The 23,781-nt window shown below is 42.3% G+C and overlaps 1 protein-coding gene across 1 annotated transcript in view; it reads right to left on the minus strand.

Moving 5' to 3' along the window:
* The window catches only part of IL1RAPL2 (interleukin 1 receptor accessory protein like 2), a 617,966-nt gene extending 610,317 nt beyond the window's left edge, over nt 1-7,649 (minus strand). Inside the window, exons 1-2 of the mRNA XM_049871435.1 lie at nt 7,549-7,649; nt 7,404-7,438 (exon numbers count right to left, since the gene is read on the minus strand). Coding sequence (XP_049727392.1) covers nt 7,404-7,438; nt 7,549-7,649 — 136 coding nt within the window. The remainder of the gene's footprint in view (nt 1-7,403; nt 7,439-7,548) is intronic.
* Between the last annotated feature and the right edge of the window lie 16,132 nt (nt 7,650-23,781).

The following is a 23,781-nucleotide window of genomic DNA, read 5'->3' on the forward strand; positions in this document are numbered from 1 at the left end:
AATCATTGAAAAGGCTTCATACCCCTTCTTGCACTAAAAGTCAGGCTAAATAAGAACCGTAAGCACCTGTTCCGACTTCCCTACAAATTCCACTTAAAGACAGTTAGGATAAGTATCTCATTCATAAGCCAGGAACTTCCTGTATAGACAGGAACCCTACCAAAAAAATATTTGCACAGGACCCCCACATAGCTTAGGGCCTACCCTGAGATTGATGCTTTTATTATTCCTATTTTACAGGAGGAGTCCCTGGGTGGTCCTGAGGATTAATGTGTTTGGCTCCTAACTGAAAGGTTAGAGGTTAGAGTTCACCCAGAGGTGCCTCAGAAAAAAGGCCTGGCAATCTACTTCTGAAAACACAGCCATTGAAAACCCTATGGACCGGATGCTCTGCTAACCCAGAACTGAAACCATTCCCAAAGCCCACTCTTCAGAAAAAGATTAGACAGGCCTATAAAACAAAAAATGACACACGTGAGGAATGTGCTTCTTAGTTCAACCAGATATATGAGACCAAACGGGCAGCCCCTGTCCAAAAGCAGAATGAGAAAGCAGGAAGGGACAGGAACCGGACAAATGGAACTGGGGTGGAAAGGGGGAGCATGCTGTCATATTGTGGGGATTGCAACTAAAGTCACAAAACAATGTGTATAAAATTTTGAATGAGAGATTAACTTGAGCTGTAAACTTTCACCTAAATCACAATTAAAAAAAAAAAAACCCTATGGAGCACAGTTCTCATCTGACACATATGCGGTAGCCATGAGTTGGAATTGACTTGACTACAACTGGTTATCTTACAGACAAGGAAACTGAGCTCAGAGAAGTTAAGTGACTTTGCTTAACATCACATAGCTAATCAGTGTTGGAGAGATAGTCTCTGATTGCAGAGGCTGCGTTCTTAGCTCCTACCATATATACAGCCTCTGCCTACGATTGTGACAGGAACCATTATGTTACTTATTTGCCTTTGAGAAACTAAATGCTGAGTTAAAAGCAGTAGTCACCCAAAGTGATTATTTGCTATTATCTACATGCCAGTTTTCCACAGAATGATCTATTAATAGATTATTTAAGCACAGGTTGATTGCTTCTTATACCCTTAGGCCTCCTTTGATGCTTAGCTGGTGTGTGCTCATGGGAATGTACTATGTTAATGTCAGCTTTAATCAAATAATATTAGGTGGGTAAATCTACCATTAAAGAAAGACAAATACAGTAAATTCCTTCTTTTCCAGGGGGTTGGAAATGAGTCATAGTGGCTAATATGCAATCAATCTAATTAGCATAGATATTCTACCTCAAATTGCTTATTTTCAAAGAATTTCATCAAATTATGCTATAACCCTTTTTCTTGAGTACCCTTTATAAAATAATCCTTTCATAAAATGTATAAAGATTGCCATTTAAAAATTATGTTTCTCTCATGAAAGTTGTGAAGTGATCTGATTTTTATTGGAGATATTGAGAACTCTCTAATCCGGTGTGTTTATCTTTTAACCTCAGTTGACAGGAAGCTCAAGGCTAAATGCAAGGCTCAAGTGTAATAACTGTCTTACTTAAGAGTATTGCAAGGAATTCTTGACCTGAGGTTCAAGGATACCCTGAGGGAGGGTGCCTGGATAGACTTCAAGGTTATCAGCAAAACGTTGAGCCTATTTGCATAGGTACACTTTACTGGGGAGATTTTCCACAGCTCTTTATGAGATCTTCAAAGGGGTCTCTGACCCAGGAACATTTTTGAACTCTGTGGCTTCCGATCTCTCTTTCTGACTTCATTTTTCACTGCCCTGCTGGATGTGTGTTTATTATAAGGTGCTGCAAATCCTTTTATAGCATATGAGGTATAGTAAATAAACACTCAAACAACTTATTTTATATTTATACTGAAGGCCACTTGAGTGTTCTTTGAGGATTCAGAGGGCACCAGATTCGTCACTATGGATTTTGATTACCTTTGTGCACTGTTAAAGCCATGAAGGTAGAGTGGATTGCACTAATATGTACTGATCACTTCATATTTCCTACAGTCTTTTTTATTTATTTCCTGGCATTAGCTTGTTTACCTGTCATTTATCACTCTAATAACTGTCAAGAACAGAGGGAAATCTTCATTAGTTGAACTTTCTGGGTTATGGGAATTTACTGGTGATACATCTCTGGATTAAATGCAATTTTAATATCGAATGCTTTTATCATCTGTCAATGAATTTTACAGTATTCCTTCTTTATGGATTATCTGTGATACTTTTCTCATGTATTAGCACAACTCAGAAATAATAATATAAATATTTTTAAGAAAATATATATTTTCTTAGAGCTTCTTTTTAAAAGTTGATTAATAGAAACATACAGAACATGGTGATAATAAACAAAGACTCTCAAATAGAACTTTTTTGTTGCTTTTCCTTAAGCCTATGATGCACAGCACGTGTTTTTGAATTAACAAATTTGGCTTGACAAAGTAGCCTCAACCTCAACAACCCCCTACCTGACAGATAAAATAATTTCAATTTTTTTTTTTTCAATTCGCTCCCTAAATCCCCTTAGTTAACCATCTCTAAATGACCTCTTGTACAATCTGCACCTTTACAACGTTAGCAGGCTGGTTTGGCCCATTAGTGACGAGGTATGGTTGGTATTGAAAATAATCAAAATATCTGTTCCTGAGTCACAATAATCATGTTCAATGGCAATTTAAGATATTTAACTGCCATTACAATTAGCTTTATCATACAGACCTGGAGAGTACACTGAGAAAAATTTCCTTTTAAGTAATGTCTGAGCAACATGTATTTGATTTAATAGATTTATGGTCTCTTTTCTACTGTTTGATTGCTTTCGCTAGCGGAAAGGTAGTATTTAGTTATAGTCAATAGCCAGAGAACAGAAATGCAATAATGGGGGAATGATTTCTAAATGCGATCCCCTTTATTTATTTACCCTTAGTATCCACCGTACAAAGTAACAGTATAAGAAATCTCAAAAGACCTGAGGGAATTTTTTCCACAAAATAGACAAAGGGTATGATACTAGGGATCCATGAAAGCCCACTTGCCCCCAAATGTTTTCCCATACTAAACTTTCACCACTAGAAATCCATTTTCATAAGTCCAGGCATGAGGGCTTTACATCTAGAGAGCATTAGATCACTAGTAGAGTCCAATAAGTTGGTACGATTTTTTTTAATTGGATTGCTATTCTTAGCAAAACAAACCAAGAGTAGGGCAAGGAGGAATGGAATAGGATATAGTGTATATATTTTTAGACCTGGGACTAGTGACGCAGCTAAGAAGGACAGGCCGAGATAAGAGGCCCAAAGTCAGGTGGCAAGGCAGCGTGAAGGGATTGGACATCTTGAGGTTAAGAAAGAAGTAATGGGAGGTGGGAGAGGGCCATGAAAAGGCAGGAAGAGGTAAAAGGTCATGTACAACTCAGTTTGCCAAGAGCCGTTCCGGGAAGCAAAGATGGTGCCATCAGAAGTCATGAGCATGAGTCACGTTTCTGTCATGAGGAGTGTGCAGTAACATGCCACACTTTCGAGTCCCTTGAATGTTGTGGCTGCACCGTACGTATCTGGCAAACGGCTGAATGAATAAGATCTGTGACGTAACTGACAAGCATACAGGCTATGGGCAGCTTGCAAACACAGTGGATCTGAGTAGGCCACAGAGGGAGACAGCCTGTCAGCTTGACCTCATTAGCATAGCCTCCAACCCATAGAGCCATTCGGCCCTACTCTGTTCACAACTTCAGTGGTGCCTGTTTAATCAGGCCCCTACAGGACTCCTGAGAAAAGTGATTTTCTGACAGAATGTCTTCTGCCACAGGTGGTCTGATAACTAACTGGTTTCACTGACCAGGCACAAGTGTAAATGGAGGCACCTCAGGAAGAAAGACAACCCCCGCACCCTGAAAAAAAAAGTGAAATTATGCAGTTAGACTGAAACTTTCCACAGAGTAAACCCAACAACACTATTAGTAGAATGCGTGTCTGTCCTCTGCTTCACAATGAGGTTATAAATATTCCTGTCACTCCATTAGAAAACACCTCTTCCTACATTATCCATTCTCTGTTCACTCTCCAGTTTTATGAATAGCAATTCAGGGATTTCAAAGAACAATTGTGTTTCTTCAGATTCTCATCTCTACGCTCTTGATTTAGATTTCTTTAAGGCTCACGAAGTTATTACTCTCGGTTTAGTCTTGTTGGCAGAAACGCTTTAATATCTGAGCTATCCCAAATAATTATAATGGAGGAAAGGAAGCCACTTCTCTAAAACTTAGTTCTTTATTTTAATCATTTCATTCCCATCTGCAAAACAAGTATGTGTTTAGGGAGTTTGACATGCAGATTCACAAAAGAAGTATGAAAGGTGTATAGGGATATGCCAGTGTCTATGCAATTTATTTTGCCAGGAGGAGAGTCCTGGGGGTAAAAACTAGTGCAGCGCTCTGGAAAGTGCCCTGGGTGGCCTAAACTGGGAAGTGCCCTGGGTGGCCTAAACTGGAAAGTGCCCTGGGTAGCCTAAGCAAACCCATTTAGCCTCTTTATACATAAGCCTCTCTCCCTCCTCAGTACATCCAGGAGAGCAAATCCTGACACTCCCACCTGCTGTGAAAACAAAACAACATAAAGCCCTGTGAAAAGTTTATAAATCCTTATAACCTTTAGGTTAGCAGCTGAGCTCTATCCTCTTATCCAATAAGAGGATAAGGTATTATTATTAACAATGATTATAATATTATTTTAGAAAAAAAAAAGAATATTGAGTAAAGTAAAATTATAGACTGTCATCTCTATTTACATCACAATTTTTTATTTGGGGATAAGCTATGTTTAAAAGTGCCAATTCCGGATTTTTTGCCCCAAATTAGAAATCCTCTGTTGGGTAAAATAGCTAATTATCACATGAGGAAAATACACAAACTAGATATCTTGACGCTCATGTCAACATGCATCTTGTACCAGAGATGTACCCCAGACTTGTTTATAATGTGTTTTTGATTAATAAATTCATTTACTAGGTCTGTTTTTTTCTTCTAACTACGTCAACTATATCCCATTCATTTTTATGACCAGCTGTCCTGTTTGTAAATTAATAGGGCAATTATTGGGGGCAATTCACCAGATTACCACTAGAGGGCGGGCTGTCCAAGTTTTTGTGCAGCGCTTCAGTTTTCCCCGTCTTAACCTCTGAAATGAAGGATTCACTGTCTGCCAACTACTGATTGCCGAGGAGGGATCACAGCACGCTGATGGGAGTCACTACTTGTGGGTAATAGAGGGGCCCAAAAGTTGAGCACACAGGCAGCTGAGATCTTGCTCAAACTGGGAAACCAGGCTAGATACACACAAGCTGGATGACCCAGCACAAAAATCTGCAACAACAACAGCAGCTACTGGCATTCATTGAGCACTTAGGACAAACAGCTCTGAGCACTATGCTCTCCATTTTTCTCATTTCATTCTCCTTACAACTCTGGAAGGTAGTGACTCTTGTTATTCCCATCTTACTGACAAAAGTCACAAGTTCAGAGAGTTTATGTGACTTGCTCAAGGTCACTCAGGTTGTAGTGGCAGAGTTCGGACTCCATCCCAGGTGAGTGGAACTCCGGGACCTAGGCTGTTAATCTACTGTGTGTTCTGTATACCCACCCACTGCCTTCTAGTGGATCCCGACTCTTAGCGACCACAGGGTTTCCAAGGTTGTAATCTTTACGGAAGCAGACTGCCACATCTTTCTCCTGGGTAGTGGCCGATAGGTTCGAACCATCGACCTTTTGGTTAGCAGCCAAGTGCTTAAGCACTGCACTACCAGCTGCTCGTGTTCTGTATACCAAAAACCAAACCCATCGCGGTCGGGTCAATTCTGACTTATAGCCACCGTATAGGGCAGAGTGTAACTGCCCCACAGGGTTTCCAAAGAGAGGTTGGTGGATTCGAACTGCCGACCTTTATGGTTAGCAGTATGTGTTCTACATAATACCTCCTATATTTCTTGTCCCAGCTCATGAGCCATTAAAAAATTAAAATTTTCTTGGTGCTGTCCAAATTTTCCTATATATTCCACAGAACTCATGCCTGTCCAACAGAGCAGACCTTTCCAGCTGAGTGATATTATATCAAAAAATAATAACCTTTGTGGGAGTAATAGCCATCAAATAATGCATGCCAGTTATTTATCTATGAATTACACTCAGTATTTACACAGTAATGAGTTATTAATAATTCATTTACTTCATCTAACCTCTGAAGATCAGATCTAAATCTTGGATAAATTTTATCTGACCCTTACTAGTTTATTTAAAATTAAATATCTGGGGATCACCCAATTCCTAACACTATCATCAAGGAATACAGTTGTGTGCTTATCTTAAAATTTACACTTATTATGTATTATACTTATTGAATAGAATTTTATGCTCCCTGTTCTTAATTTTTTTAATGTGGGAATGGAAGGCCTTCTATTGCTCTCTTAGCTCCTCCCTACCTAAAGAGGAGTTTCTTTTTATTGATTTCATCTATGCATCAGTATCCCTCAACAGAAAGATTTCCCGCCCTGGCACCATAAATACAATGAATGATTACTGTTTCAGGTTTTGAAAAGCATTTATACATTTTTTTATGAATTGGATTATATGCTTTCCTTTCACACTTTTACCCCCTACTCTTATTCAACGGGAAACTTCTGCCTAAATGAAGTCCTTCATCTCATTTCAACCTAGTTATTATGCTTAATAATGGGCTGGCAACCATCTTCATTTCCCTGTCATTACTGGATCTATGCTACGCTTTGTCAAGATCATTCTTTCAATCTGTATCTGACGAATGAGCTCAATTGCCTTCTGGAGATGAAGCCATGAGAGGCATTACGACCAACTTCTCAACTCCTGATTACCTGAGGCCTGATGAGCCTCTTTGGGAATTAACCACTAGCCAGGAGCTCTCCTCAGATGCCCTCATGTCAACGCAAAGGCAGTGGCAGCAGATGTGCCTATGGGAGACAGAGTAGCAGCACTGCTGGCCAACTCCACTAGCAGGTTTTCTGCTGCTCTCTCACATCCGGGATGCTTGGAGTGAGTTTACAGTCTCCCCAGCCAAATCTGCTCTGCCTCCCATGTTCGCAGTCATCCAAGCCAAAAACTTTGGGAGTCACCGCTGACTCTTGACTTTCCCTCCCCACTGGCCTCCTCCTAGTCCTCCTATAAGACATTGTCTTGCCTTTTTGGAGAAAAAAATATTCAAATCTGTCCTCTCCTCTCCATCCTCATAAATATATTGAAGTCCAGGCTCTTTTCCTTTGAACTGTTGATATACACTTCTAAATGACCTTCCAACCTTTCTATTTCAATCTGTCCTTTAAGCCACTACCAAAGTGATCTTTCTAAAGTGTATGAGCATGTCCCTTTACTGCTCAAAACCTTCAGTGGCTCCCTGTATGCAAATCCCTAAACTTAGCTCATGCAGCTTATCCCAGACTGCCTGTCTTTTTGGCCCCCAAGCCACTCCTCTTCATGCGTCCTACACTTCAGCCGAGTACTCACCATTCTCTGAGCATGCGATACACTTCTCTGCCTTTGCTTTTCTGGTTCCTTCCACTATAATACCCTTTGCCTCTGTGCCTGCCTGGTGAAATCGTGTTCATCCTCCGAGGCCCAGCTTCAAATACCACTTCTGTGCTTCCCTGCCCCATGAGAATTCTTTTCCATGTGGCTGTTGTCTACACATCTCCTTCCCAGTTAGATGGGTAACTTACTTAGGTTCTATTCCTAAGACAAGACCAGTGCATTGCACATAGTAGGCCCTGATTAAATCTTTATGGAGTTAAATCGTGCGGGTAATTGTTTTCCAAACAGATTCACTGAAAATCAAAAGTTGTTTGCTTTTGTCAAAGACACTTGAAGATACCTCCTGCTGCTTCCCACTGGAGCAACGAGTGATGTAACTAAACTCTGATAGGAATGCCAAGGGATAGACCCCAGCAGACAACATGTATTCATATGAATAACAAATGGCTGCCAGCTTTCCATTAGCTAGCATCATGAGAAACAGGAGTAACACAAGAAACTTTCGGCCACATCCCTACGCCAGAACTCATGATTCCCTGCTGAGTAAGTCAAGACCACCAAGTCTGCCACTCAGGCCCTCCCAAATCGGGTCCTGCCCTATCAAAGCAGCGGTCCACCCACTCGCCAAGAGAGACTCCCTGCTCTGGAAAGGTTGGCCTCCTCCCTTCTTGCCCCACCGCCCTAATCCTCCTTGTCAGAGAGCGGGTATGCTGTGGTCCCTTGCCCATGCAGCCCTTTCCCATTTGCACTCTCACACCATTTCTCACACCTTCAATGCTTCTCCCAACCAAATCCTACTCATGCACTGAGCTTACTTTGCCTAGGTGTTAAGTTAGACATGGAATCTTGGTTTTTCTACCATATTCATCAAGGTCAGAGACTCCTTATGTTTTTCTTTTTCTTTCTTTTTCTATCTTCCCTTAATATCCCTGGGCCCAGACACTTAATAGGTCTTACTGAATATAGATTTACATATGATCATCCTGTGAGACCTCACTCAATTAAATGTTAGTAGAGTGAACTTCTTCGGTTAATTTTCACATCAGCTGGAGATTAACTTTTGTATTGTTGAAAATCTTTTCTAAAACATCGGAATCTACTTTTCTGCTTTAGTAAGTAGAGAATCGTAAAGGGAATGAAATCTTTCTGGACTGACTGAGGGTTTGTCAGGCCCTCGGGGTCATCACTCTGGACCCCAATGCCAAGGCGGTATAAGAAGATGAAATGGCAGTATGGGTTCTCATTCCACCTCTGTCTCATTAACTAGATACATGACCTAGGGAAAGTCAGTTTCTACTCCTGAAAGAAATGAAGAAGTCAAACTAGATCAGCTCTAACCTAGCATCAGTAATATGAATTAGCCAGGGGCTGCTGAGGTCAAGAACACTGAGATGCATACATGCTCAATTAGAAAACCTCCCCCTGGAGATCTTCTATTTGGTTTTTTACTTAATTTCAAAGTTACAAAGAACCAAAAAAGAATAATATAAGCAGCCCCCAGGTTATGAACAAGATCTGTTCCTAACTGTCTTTAAGTCAAATTTGTAGGGAAGTCGGAACAGGTGCGTTAAGGTTCTTATTTAGCCTGACTTTTTTTTTTAGTGCAAGAAGAGGCTCCGAAGCCTTTTCGGTGATTTAAAAGTTTCACGTGCAGAAAATGAAGGTGATTGTGATGAATTCGCTGTGAGTAGGGGTTGGTTCAGTCGTTTCCAAGTGACGACAAACTTACATAACATTAAAGGGCATGCAGGAGTATTTTCTAAGGCCGATCTTCATAACCCAGGGACGGCCTGTATAACAGAAACTCATGATTTGATTTCACCATCCAGAAATAATGTTAACCTTTTCTTTTTTCCAATTTGCCTCAAGTAGCTTGGTTTTATTACGGAAATAAAACATTGACGATATAGCTAATGTCCTCTTTAACCACCACCCACAGTTCCACCCTCACCTCAAATCCCTCTCTGGAGGTAACCACTGCTTTTCCAGCTTTTAGACTTTTACAAACATACATAAAAAAAAAAAAACATTGCTGTCGAGTCGATTCCAACTCATAGTGACCCTATAGGACAGGGTAGAGCTGCCCCATAGGCTTTCCAAGGAGTGGCTGATGGATTTGAACTGCTAACCTTATGGCTGGCAGCTGAGCTCTTAACCACTGGGCCACCAGGGCTCCACACACATATATAGGTACATGAAGAAAAAAAAAAACCTATTTTTTAGTGATTAAAAGTTTATCCTATAAGGGAGGGATGGGTTAACTGGGGGCTCTTATGAGGAGGGTTCCACTGAACTGCGGTCTAAGTGGGTGTACCTGGAGGCATTGCACACGCTTGCTACAATGGGCACCCTGCACCTCACACACACAGCCCTAGGCATGCCTCAGAGCCTGGCTGATGTTTTTGACTTAAGTTATAGTCACTTACATGCCATGTGCTGCCACACAGATATCAGGATGAGGCTACTGATACTGTTTGAGTTGTGGTCTATTACGGGGGGAGTTTTGATTTATGGCAGAGACCTGATTGTTACTCATCAAATAGCAAGGCTGTAAAACTTATAAAGATGGGGCAGGGCAGAGACCCAAAGCACTGTTCAACACACATCTTCCACTCTACACTTGGTTGTTCCTATTTCAAATCGAATTCTGGGTCAAGAAGAAAATACTGATTCCAAAGTAAATACCAAAACGAAAAACCAAACCTGTTACCATCGAGTCACTTCCAACGCATAGTGATCCTATAAAAAAGCAGGGCTAAATCTTCTTCCTTACTGTTATTGTTGTTAGGTGCCTTTGAGTAGATTCTGACTCATAGCAACAAAACAAAACAACAAAACACCGCCCGGTCCTGTGCCATTCTCACAATCGTTGCTATGTTTGAGCCCATTGTTGCAGCCACTGTGTCAATCCATCTCATTGAGGGTCTTCCTCTCTTTCACTGTCCCTCTACTTTTCCAACATGATGTCCTTCTCCAGGGACTGGTCACTCCTCATAATATAACTCACTTACCTATCCATTTGCAAGGTTAGCACAGTATCAGATACCATAAAACCCTCCTCTTCCTGAGCTAACCAAATAATGGAAGCCCTAGCCTACTCTGTCAGAGGCTGGTGAGGATTAAATATAACTCAAGTGCTTAGAACAGTGCCTGGCATACAGATGGTGCTCATTAAGTCCTTCCTATTACTACTACTACCATTATATATATAACTATTTTGTTAATTCTTCTCCTGTAGGTCGTAAGCCTTTAAATATAGTAATACATCCTATTACAATATAAAATACTTTTATTTCATCCTTGAATTAAAGTTAGGTCATTCCATTGCTTTTTCTAATTTGGGACATAGGTAAGTCATATTACCTATAAATTTCATTTCAGGACAGTGAGAAGGGCATTATGAAATATTAAAATATATGATGTGTTTTAATATATTAATTTTATATGTTATACAGTAACATATGCTTAATACTCTAATATTATAATATTGTGCATACTTGGTTATGTTATATGATAATTATATTACAATTTTTAATTATTATAGATTGAATATCATACTTACATTTTATAAATTATATATATTATGGGTTGAACTGTGTCCCCTAAAAATGTGTGTCAACTTGGGTAGGCCATGATTCTCGGTAATGTGTGATTGTCCACCATTTTGTCATCTGATGTGATTTTCCTATGTGTTGTAAATCCTGCCTCCGTGATGTCAATGAGGCAGGATTAGATGCAGTTACGTTAATGAGGTAGAACTCAATCTGTAAGATTAGGTTTATCTTGAGTCAATCTCTTTTGAGATATAAAAGAGAGAAACGAGTAGAAAGATGCGGGACCTCATATCACCAAGAAAACAGCACCAGGAGCAGAGCGGGGTCCCTGTGCTGAGAAGCTCCTAGAGCAGGGGAAGATTGACAATAAGGACTTTCTTCCAGAGCCGACAGAGACAGAAAGCCTTCCCCTGGAGCTGGCACCCTGTATTTGGACTTCTAACTTACTAGACTGTGAGAGAATAAATTTCTCTTTGTCAAAGCCATCAACTTACGGTATTTCTATTATAGCAGCACTAAGTAACTAAGACATATACTTATATAATGTTTATTTTATACTTTAAATAATTATAAATGTATGATCATAATACAAAATATATTGTTATAATAAACCTGTTGACATTAAGTTGGTTCTGACTCAAAATGACCCTATAGGACAGAGTAGAACCACCCACATCAGGTTTCCAAGGCTGTAAATCTTTGCAGAAGCAGAATGTCACATCTTTCTCCCACATAGTTGCTGGGTGGGTTCAAACCACTGGCCTTTCGGTTAGCAGCCAAGCACTTAACCACTGTGCCACCATGGCTCCTTATTATTATAATAGGTAAATATATTTATAACGATATTTATATATTAACTATAATAGGATTGTATGAAATTGATGTTTTGTAAGTCAAAAAAGTCAAATACTGACAACTTTATGATTCATCCTAATACGTATCTTATATAAAATAAGTATGATAAATATAAACATTTATTACATAAAATTGTAACTATCCTAAAAAGGGAGAGTAGTGCCAGATAGAAGGAGCCCTGGTGGCACAGTGGTTAATCGCTCAGCTGCTAACGAAAAGATCAGAAGTTCTAACCCACCAGCTGTCGCGCAGGAGAAAGATGCAGCAGTCTCCTTCTGTAATCATTACAGCCTTGGAAACCCTACAGGGCAGTTCTACTCTGTCCTGCAGGGTCACTGTGAGTTGGATTTGACTCAATGGCAACTGCACCTGGCAATGCCAGATACAGTTAAGAACTTCTTCGTTAGTTCGTAAATATTTTTATTATTTGTCAGTACAAATTGTTCTGAGCTATTTTATTGTTCTTAGGTGCTGTCCATTTGATTTTGACTCACAGCAATCCCATGTGACAGAGCAGAACTGCCCCATAGGGTTTTCTAGGCTTAGCCGTTATACCACCAGGGTATTCTGAGAGCTAAGAAATAATAGGGGCAGGAGGTTGTAGTAAGTTTAACAATGCTGTTGTTGTGTGCCATCAGCTGATTCCAACTCATAGCAGCCTCGTGTGACAGTGTAGAACTGACCCATAGGGTCTTCTAGGCTGTAATCTTTACTGGAATTTGACTGTTTTTGTCACCAGGGCTCCTTTGGTCCATACTAAAAAACAAAACCAAATCTTTTGCCATCCAGTGCATTCCGACTCATAACGATCCTATAGGACAGGGTAGAACTGTCCCATATGGTTTCCAAGCCTATAATCTTTACAGGAGCAGACTGCCACATCATTCTTCCCACAGAGGGCCTGGTAGGTTCAAACCCCTGACCTTTCAGTTAGCAGCTGAGCCCTTAACCACTGCACCACCAGAGCTCTTAAACCACTGCACCACCAGAGCTCTTAAACCACTGCCGCAGACTCAATTCTGACCCATAGTGACCCTATAGGACAGAGTAGAACTGCCCCATAGGGTTTCCAAGGCTGTAATCTTATGGAGGCAGACTGCCACATCTTTCTCCTGCAGAGCAGCTGGTAAGTTTGAACCACCGACCTTTTGGTTAGCAGCTGAGCGCTTTAACCACTGTGCCACCAAATCTCCCCCCCCCAGGGCTTTTAGGACCCTTCAAATAGTTCATTAAATCAGTACGTGTTCTTCTAGCCCCCAGGCCTTCGCAATGACTTGCCCTATGCCTAGTACACTGTCCCCCCAGATACCCACTAGGCTCACTGGCTGCCAACCTTCTTCATGTTTCTGTTCAAATGGGGTGGATGTGAGGGGGCATTTACTGGTTTTTGGATTGATCCCAGGACTGATCTGGTAAAGGCATTGGTGACTTAACAACCTCCCTAACCCTCCTCACCCACACCTCCCATCATCTCCAGAACCAGTTCTGAGACCCTGAGCACTTCCCCTCCCACCTCCACCCCCAACATGCATGTGGTTACCATTGCAAACCCTCGAACCCCAGCCTCACTTAGGTCTGTGACATGGAAGGGTGGTACTAAGGAAAGGACAAATTCTCATCCCTGTCCTCCCCTAGTGGCAGCTCGTCTCCCTCCCCTCCCTGTACGTGCTCTCCTTGACCCCAGTGGAGGGGCGGCAGCCATGGGGCACCCAGGAGGGTTGGCAGCCCCATATGCCCTCAAGGAGTAAGAGCCCATGCCACTGGCACCATAGAACACCAATCCTTGGCAAGTACCACAAGAAGGTAGCGTGCTCTGGGAGAGTGTTCAAAGGGGTGCCCTGGGCTGAGGGGGCAGTGAGGCCTTCAGGTTGAATGCCAGGGCTGAGGGGTTATCTGGGGGTGCTGTGCAGCGAGGGTAGGTACCTGCAGCACCAACGTAGCTCAGACTGATGTGCAAAAGGGCTCCACTAATGGCTGGGCTGGGCCCAGCCTTCCGGACCAGGAAAAACGGCCCAATTGGGAGCACTTTCTAGATATAGCTCATGTCTGCATAGTATTATTGCCACAATCATAAATAGTTTCACTGCCCAGGATGCTGGCCTTGCCTTTTCCTTTTGGGAAATGGGTATGGTTACAGGATATTCAATAATGTTACTATGTACATTTTAGATTAATGTCCTAGGATTCATATATGTCACTGTGCCTGGATACTGACTGTCCCCACTGTGAAAGGAGCATAATTATTTGTAGTTACAGTAATATTATAAAATAGTTAACACCATCACCAGGAAGGTTTGTGTTAAATGAAGATCATTACTATACATTCATTACTATCATTTGTGTTTATATTATTAATTATATTTGATAATTTTACCTTTATATTATTAATTATTATAATCAAGGTCATAACTAAATGATTATACCATGAGTCATTATAATTAGTACCATAATTGTATTATTACCTTATTATTTATACCATAATTGTGCTATTAATTATAAGCATTGCAGTAAGTACAGCAATTTTAATTAATAATTTTCTAATAAATATAATTTAAAACAGATGAATTCTATAATGGCTAAGAAACTCTCGTGTTACCTCTTCATCTCTTCAGAATCAGGATAACTGATATAAAGCATTAATACAGTTATTTACATTATTCTAATATATTTTAAAAAAACAAAAACAAAACAGTAACAGCCATTTCTGGAAATGCTGGTGTGGTCTTTCCCCCTCTGAGAAATGGCTTAACTCTTTTTTTTTTTTTAATAATTTTTATTGTGCCTTAAGTGAAAATTTACAAATCAAGTCAGTCTCTCACACAAAAACCCATATACACCTTGCTACACATGCCCAATTACTCTCCACAGCCCGCTCCCTCCCTCCACTCTCTCTTTTCATGTCCATTTCGCCAGCTCCCAGAAATGGCTTAATTCTTAATGTTATTATTATTACTAATGTTGCTTTAGCATTTATCCCAATAATGCATACTAATATGAGAACAATGGTGTTATCTTTTCCTGCCTGTGAAATGGGGTTGATTTTAGAATATCATTAACCTACCTTAATATTATAATTGCGAGGTCCCTGGACAGTGCAAACAGTTAAGTGTGCAACTACTAGCCAAAAGGTGGGCAGTTAGAACCTACTCAGAGGCACCTCGGGAGACAGGCCTGGTGATTTGCCTTGAAAACCCTCTGGAGCAGTTATACTCTGCACACATGGGGTCGCCATGAGTCAGAATTGACTTAACAGTGACTAATAACAAAAACAATATTGTAACTATAATACCACTCCTGAGAATCTTGGCATCAATAAAATGGACGTGATTATGAGGCAATGCCGATAGTGTTATTATTATTTGGATTTATGTTAATACTATAATTGCAGCTAATGCTATTATTAGAAATGAGGTTTTTGGTAAACTAGAGGGAAACCCACACCTTACAGGGATTTTTGTCAGGTTTAAATGAGTTAGAACCTGGTACAGAACAGTTATAATGACAGTAATGATGATAATATTGATACAATTGTTGTTAGGAGCTGTCAAGCCAGTTGCGACTCATAGTGACCCTGTGTACAACAGAATGAAACACTATCTGGTCCTGTGCCATCCTCACAATCGTTGCTATGTTTGAACTCATTGTTGCAGCCAGTGTGTCAATCCATCCCGTCGAGGGTCTTCCTCTTTTTCACTGACCCTCTACTTTACCAAGCATGATGTCCTTCTCCATCCTCACCATCCTCGCTTATAAGAAGCATTCTGGCTGTACTTACTCCAAGACAGATTTGTTCATTCTTCTGGCAGTCCATGGTATGTTCGGTATTCTTTGTCAACACCATAATTCAAAGGCATCAACTCTTCTTCAGTCTTCCTTATTCATTGTCCAGCTTTCACATGCATATGAGGCGACTAGGAGAGTTTATTGACTCCTTACTGTGTATCAGGCATTGCTTTAAGCAGTTTACCTGTATTGACTCAATAAATCTTGACAACAACCTTATAAGATAGGTATTATACCCATTGCTGTTGAGTTGATTCCAACCCATAACGACCCTGCAGGACAGAGTAGAACCGCCCCATAGGGTTTTCAAGGCTGTAATCTTTATGGAAACAGATCACCACATCTTTCCCCCATGGAGTGGCTGGTAGGTTTGAACTGCCAACCTTTCAGTTAGCAGCTGAGTGCTTAACCACTGCACCATTAGGGCTCTGATAGGTATCCTAGATAGCCCCATTTTACATTTAAGAAAACTGACATACCAAAAAAAACCAACCAAACCCAGTGCTGTCGAGTCGATTCCAACTCATAGCAACCCTATGGGACAGAGTAGAACTGCCCCATAGAGTTTCCAAGGAGCGCCTGGCAGATTTGAACTGCCGACCCTTCAGTTAGCAGCCATATCACTTAACCACTATGCCACCAGGGTTTCCAAGGTATCCTAGATAGCCCCATTTTACATTTAAGAAAACTGACATACAGAGAGGCTAAATGTCTTGCTCGAGATCCCACAGCGAGGGCAGTTTGAGTTCAGGACCTGTTCTCTTCACTACTATTACTCTCATAGTTATTAACAAGTATAATTATCACACATAACTAATATTTTTATCTAAGTTATAGCAATCTTATTATAATGGTGGAACAGTGAAGAATGAGGGTATCCCTCTTTCTCATCTACAAAACAGTCATAGGCAGTGGCTAGTGTTGAGGTGTTGTTGCTGGGGATTCAGTCAGGGATGGGTGGCCAGTGTGTAGGGTGAGGGGGCACTAATCTCTCCCTCCTGATGTCGGGAGGATCAGATGAAGTAGCTCAGGCCCAAAGGACCTGGTGAAGTGTTGGTGTACAATAAATGCTTCTCAGAGATATGTTAATATTTCACTATAGCACTTAGCTTCCGAGTATCCCAGTTAAAAAGGGTAAGCAAAATTTAAAAAGTAAAAATGCAAAGAGACTGTTCTTGGTGCTCAGTGAGTGAATGACAACTGCTCTTGTCTCTCTCCAGCCACACCACCACCTCTTCACCTCTATCCACCTGCCCTGACTGTCCTGCCCAAAGGAAGACACATCATGTCACCAGCCTGTAATTTATGGCTGTTTATGAAGCCAGTATTTGACATCACTCAGTGGTACAAGGCTTCTAGCCTGCTTGTGTCCAATATACACTTGGGTAAGGTCCAGCTCAATCGATATGGCCTGGAAGACTGCCCAGGGAATGGAGTGAGTCTCCATTCCCTGGGGAGATGAAGGGGTGAATGAAAATTATGGCTAGGTGAATGAGAAATTGAGAGAAGGAACAGGAGAGATCTGTTAATGGGGTGGAAGTTTGTCAGTCCCTCATAGAAAGGAATTGGAGGCAGGAGTTCCCTCTCTAAGTAGTGGGAGAGTAAAAGTGAGGTTTAAAGAAAGGATTGGTTGGAAGTGCGTTTAAGAAGCTATTAGAACTCTCCAACATGTTCCACACTCCAGAAGTCTGGAAGGCTGGATGAATGATCTCTAGAGAAAGTAAAACAGAGGGGGTGTGGTTAACATGGGCATGCCTGCCTAGGCCAGGCCATAGACTCCTGTTGATGATTATTTATCCAACCCTAAGCTTTTTTTTTTTTTTTTAAGCTTGGGCAAGGAGCCCTGGTGGCACAGTGGTTAAGAACTTGGTTGCCAACCAAAAGGTCTGCGGATCGAACGTACCAGCTGCTCCATGGGAGAAAAATGTGGCAGTCTGCGTCTTTAAAGATTACAGCCTTGGAAACTCTGTGGGGCAGGTTGCTATGAGTTGGAATTGACTCAATAGCAATGGATTTGGTTTGGTTTGGTTTTGAGCTTGGGCATCCTGCAAAACCTTCAAGAGCAACACAGCCTAGACTGACGGGGGTAGGGCCGATAGGTCAAGGAGCCCCAAACTCAGTGCCTTTTCTTCCTACCAGACTACGGAGGCCTGACCATCTCCTTCTCCTTCTCCCAGGCACCTGGAAAACATAAGGCAGATGCAGGAGACTTTATTCTCCTGCTGGCCTCTGCTTTGCTTCTGGCCCTGTCCATGGCAACTCATGAGTAGCCTGCAGTTGTTATCTACCATATCTCTAAGTCGTTTACAGTGATGCTGACATGGGTGATCCTGGAGAGACACCAGAGAGATCCCTATCACATGGGTCTCATCATGAAGTTCTAGAAGGGTGAGTACCGCCCCCATTTAGGTGGTTTGGTGGAGACGGAGGCTCTGCACACTCTGTGTCTCTGTGTTTAGAAAACTTGGGGGTTGGGAAATCTCGAGTCTCAGAACCATAAGGGCCCTCTTGACCCATTTCTCTTTCCTTCTACCCCCAGTCAGTCACCATAGCTCAATTTCTGGGGCCCATCATCATCACCTAGACCACAAATTGTTCTGAGACCAACATCACCAGCATAGGTATACCCACCATCTCCTCCCCACACCCAAACTCCTGCTCTGGTTGAAGGTGTGGCAGGATTTCTAAAATGCCCTGATTTCAAGCTTCAGAACCTGTGAATATGATGAGATAGTCATCTGTAATTTTTTATATTATATGGCACAGTTGACTGTAAGATAGGGAGATTAGACTGGTAGGCTTGCCCTAATTACAAGGGCCCTTAAAAGCAGAGAGCTTTCTCTAGCTGTGGCAGAAGGAGAAGTCAGAAAGATTTGAAGCAGGAGAAGGACTTGACACAGGATTTCTGGATTCGTAGGTAGAGGGAGACACTTGCAAAGGAATGAGGACACCCTCTAGGAGCAGAGAATGGGCCCTGGCTGAAATCCAGCAAGGAGACTGGGCACCTCAGCCTTACAGCAGTCAAGGACTGGAGTCTGAGAACAACCTGAATGAGCTTGGAGGAGGTTTCTTTCCCAGAACCTCCAGATAAGAGCCCAGCTTTAAGTTTAACCTTGTGAGACCCAAAGCAGAGAACTCAGACAAGCCCATCTAGATTTCTGCCCTTAAGAACTGTGAGCTAATGAATGAGTGTTGTTTCAAGCTGCTAAATTTGTCACAGCAGCAATAGAAAACTAATACAACTTTTCTGTCCCATATTCCCCTTCTCTTTCCCCTCACAGACTATTTGGGCCCTGAGGGAGCCCCAGACATCCAGTTCCTCTCCTAGCCCAACCAGGAGGATGACTAGTTTTTCCGCAAGGTAATGTTTCCTAGAGAGGATTCCTCCTGAATCAGGCCTCCCATCCCCAGCCTCTTGTCCTTGCTGCCTTTTCCCTGCTCAAACTCTTTGTCCTCAGCCCTCTACACATGCCTTGGGGGTCTTTTGCCCACTGAGTTTCCCCCATCTCTGCCAGTAGTATAGACTAACCACAGCTGATTCTTTCCCCACCCCAGGAAATAGAATTCTGGACCGTCTGGTGCTGATGGTTGGCAGACAACAGCCATGTCCTTGTCTAAGAACATTCTAAATCCACTGTGCTAACCCTTGGGACCTGGTCTCTTCCCCCACTCCAGGGTCTTTGAGGGTTGGATATACACACTTCACAAAATATAGTATGGTGTGCTTCTGTTGGAAACCCTGGTGGTGCAGTAGTTAAGTACTACAGCTGCTAACCAAAAGGTTGGCAGTTGGAATCCACCAGGCGCTCCTTGGAAACTCTATAGGGCAGTTCTACTCTGTCCTGTAGGGTCGCTATGAGTTGGAATGGACTCGATGGCAATGGGATTGGGTGCTTCTGTTGGAGCTCAGCAGAAACAGGGCCTCCTGGAAAGAATGTGACTGTTCCATGGGTGCACCTCCCTAAGGGTTCCTGCAGCCTTAGGGACTGATCCCTGCTTCTTCCAGCTGTTCTTGGCCCAGACACTCCTTGGAAACTCTATGGGGCTGTTATACTCTGTCTTATAGGGTCGCTATGAGTCAGAATCGACTCGATGGCAGCGGGTGTGTGGTGTGGGAAGAGACTATCCCCAAAATACAAACCTATCCTCTTCCTCTGCTTCAGTATAGTTGGGCGGGGGGCAAAGAGAGAATGGGGAACAAACTGGCCTGAGGGGAGCCTGTTGTCTCTGCCAGCTTCCATGAACCCCATATTCATCCTGGCTTCTGCAGTTCTGTTGCCTCTATACCTGTATGTGACCATCTATTGACATGTGTCTTTTCTGTGTCCACATTTACAGACCTCGTATTTAAAGTAAAAGGTAAGTGATTCCAAAGACGCCCCAGTAGCTTCTTCCACTGTGGGCCCCAGAGAACTCTGTTACAAGCTCCATAAGGACAGTCTAGGGATAGCTGCTGAGAGTATGGTATGCCCCCAGAGACACCATGGCTCACAGTCAAATGAGACCATTCTCTTTGAATTCGGAGATCAAAAGGGCAAATTTCCAGGAGGTCTGGACTTCCTTTATTCAGCAGTGGTGGGGCCTGAGAGAGTCTTAGACCCCTCTCCACCCCCTGAACTTTCTCCTCTAAATCACCCTGTCTCTTTTGCCACAAACCTACTGGCTCAATTACTTCCTGAAGTAAGATGAGCGTAACATCTCCAGGGTAATTCTACCACCCTCTCTCCATACCTAGCCCCTTGCTGAATGGGGGACACCAGACCCAGGCCCCAGTCTTTGTACCTTGCCTAATATTCTGTGACTTTTGGCTAGTGTCTGGACCTCTCTGAACCCCACTTTAAAAATTTTTAAAGGAATAGGGCTTCATCCAAACCCTCACAAAGGCCAGGTTCTTCTTGAGTCCTTTACCTTCTTCTGCCGAATCCCAACAGATTTTCACATGGAATGAGACACTAGAAAAGTCCCCAAACTCAAGTCTGTCTATAAGCTCCTGCATATGTCACTCTGTGACAATTACCACTTGTGGCTCTATCCCATGCCTGAACTCAATGTCACTGGTAAGCCGCTGTGCCCAGTACCTCCCCCGCACCTCAGGAACCCCACCCATCATCTGTCCACAGAGGAGGTGCCTGAGGCAGATTTTCAGTCTGGAGATACTTCTGGGAACGTGGTCTTCCCGCAGCCCACCCAAGCAGTCAGAGACAAGTAGAGGTGTTTGTGTACTGGGGACATGTCAAGACCGGCCCACACAGCCACATATAACCTGTTTTGTTTCCCCCCTGAAGCATCCGTGTCCCTATGACTGACTGTATGAACATTCTATCTCTGCCCTGGGGTGGCCAGAGCCTGCTGGCTGGAAAATCGGAAGTGACATCTGATTCCCACCCCAACCAGGCATAACGCGCTCCCCCAAGTGCACCATCAGGTTGCCTCAGTATGGCTGGCCAGCTTGCAACAGTCTAGTTTCTTGGCTGTGTATTAAAGTGGCTGAAGCTGTTTGGTGAATGATGGGGCCCTGGTGTTTTTCTGTACCTCTGACCAGTCCCAGACCCCTGGGGCTATCTTGTGAAATCTCTAGATGTTTTCAGGACCCTTTACCGTTCCCCAGTCAGCAACTGTTCCTCGGAGCTCCTGGCAATTTTTCAACCCCAACACCTCGTCCCTCTGAATGGTTGTTCGTCCTAAGTTGAGTGTTCCCTGGTTCCTCTGGCAGTTCAATTGTTGTCTAGCTGTTCTTTCCATTTCCTGGTCGTTCTGGTTGTTTCCTTGTTTTTCTGGCTACTCCCTCAACCATCGGTTCTATTTTGACAGCTTGAAAGCAGCACACTGGGGTTAAATTGTGTGATGTGGGGAGTGTGGATTTCAGCTCCCTGAGCAGCTGGAAATAATACTTCCCTCCTCTGAGCCTCAGTATTTCTCTTTCTTCCCCCCACCCAAAATGGGCGTTAACACCCGAAACTTTCAGAGGTCTGTGGTAAGGATGGAGGACATTACATGGAGGCAGTTATCCGTGGGTCTTTTACATTGCATTTCTGCACATCTTGTGACGAGAGGCACCGACTGCCTTTGTTCTAGACTATCTCTTCAAAGATGTTTGCATAGTACATACGCTTGAAAGACAAAGATAATGTCTCTCACCAGGGCAAAGACCAGACATGCTTATTGTCCCTTATAAAATATTCTGGCTCCCTAATCTCAGGGCTCCTCTCCAGTAAGGCAAGCCACCGTATATGTATATATTATCTGGCCCTATTTGCATTGCCTTGTGGGAATCAGAGCTTGGGAACTAGCACATATGTTGATACTCTGGCTACAGGTATCACTTGAGTAATGAAGTCCTTTTTCTCTGACCTAGAAATCTGATGTCTCCTGCCAGTATCCATGAAATTGTGGCAGGCTCACTTGTTAGCTGGCAAATAGGATAAAAGATCAGGCCCTTCATGGTTCTTGACAATTAACAGATATAGGTGCGTCTTGGAGATTTTGCAGATCAAAAGACGTGAAGCTCTTTACAAATTAACCTACTGGCAAATATTACCAATGGTGACAATTTCTAGACAAGTAGTATAGCATGGGATTATAGATTTGGGCCTTGGGACTCGGTCCAAATCCCACCCCTGCCATGTCCTAGCTGTGTTTTGTAGGGGAAGTCAGTTTAATATCGCTGTGCCTCAGTGTCCATATCAGCAAAACATAGATAAAAATTGTGCCTACTTCACAGGGTCACTATGAGAATTTGATGAGTTAATACATATCAGGCACTTAGAACAAACATTATCTAATACATACAAAGCCCTCAACAATTACTGTTGTTGTTTTGAGGTGCCATCAGGTCAATTTTCCACTCAATACAACCCCAGGTGACAGGGTAGAACTGCCCCATAGGGTTTTCTAAACTGTAATCTTTAAAGGGAGCAGATCGCCAGGTCTTTCTACCAAGGAGCTGCCAGTGGGTTCAAACTGCTGGTTGGCAGTCAAGCACTTACCCATTGCTCCAACAAGGGCTCCTTTAAACAATTATTAGTTATTGCTAATAGTAATAATACAAAATAAAATTTGATTTATAACTTTTCAGTGATTGTTTTTATCAGTAATGATAATTTATGATGCTGGAAATAATGCTTAATCCTAAGAATGATAATTTATTATCACTGGAAATAATGTGTAATATCAGTAGTGACAATTCACTTCACACTGGCAACCACACTTTAACTCATTACCCTGGTGATCTCTTTTTAAGATGTTAAAAACATTTAATACATTCGTTTGTAATTTTTCCTGTTATGTTGTTTGCACACTGCTTTCTGGCTGACAGATATCAGAAATTCAAAAGACTCTCTCCCTCTGTTTTATGTCTCTTTGAATAGGGTCATCATTAGCAAGCTACATGGCAGCTCTTTGTAACAAAGCAGAAGCTGTGGCTACATACGTCCTTTTTGACATTGATCCTAATTTTATGAGGTGTCTGGGAGAGAGGACAATAGAGAGAAACCTGAAGTGAATGAAGTGGACACTTCACCTGTGTCTGCAGAGTACAAAATCTGTCGCTTTTCCTAACTGTGCTCAGGGACCAGCTGAATTTACAGAAGTAACAAGCAGACTCCCCTGACCACTCCACCCTCATCCCTGCCCACAGCCACCAAGTCTTGTTTGGTTTGAGAGGCACTGAAAGGCTTCCCTACCAAAGGGTTTATCTCGTTTATCCCACTATTTAGGGTCTTTGGGAATCATGTATTTTTACTGAATTAGGGTGTCTTGCTCCCTAGGAAGAGTGACAAACCGCCTAACAGGATATTATTATATCTTAGCATGGATTCCTTTATTACCCCCTATTATTATTTTATGCGTAAACCTGCTGAGGAAATGGGACCCTTGATAGATAGTTTGGATTGGGTAGAAGAGAGAAGAAAAAAGAGGAGGAGTAGTTGATCCTTAGATGTTTTCTGGCCTCTAGTAAGTCACACCATTCATCAAAAAGTGGCATGAAGTTATATGGTATAGTCAAAAACACTCAAGA

The sequence above is a fragment of the Elephas maximus genome, chromosome X (assembly GCF_024166365.1).
Source record: "Elephas maximus indicus isolate mEleMax1 chromosome X, mEleMax1 primary haplotype, whole genome shotgun sequence".
In the NCBI taxonomy this organism is placed as follows: Eukaryota; Metazoa; Chordata; class Mammalia; order Proboscidea; family Elephantidae; genus Elephas; species Elephas maximus.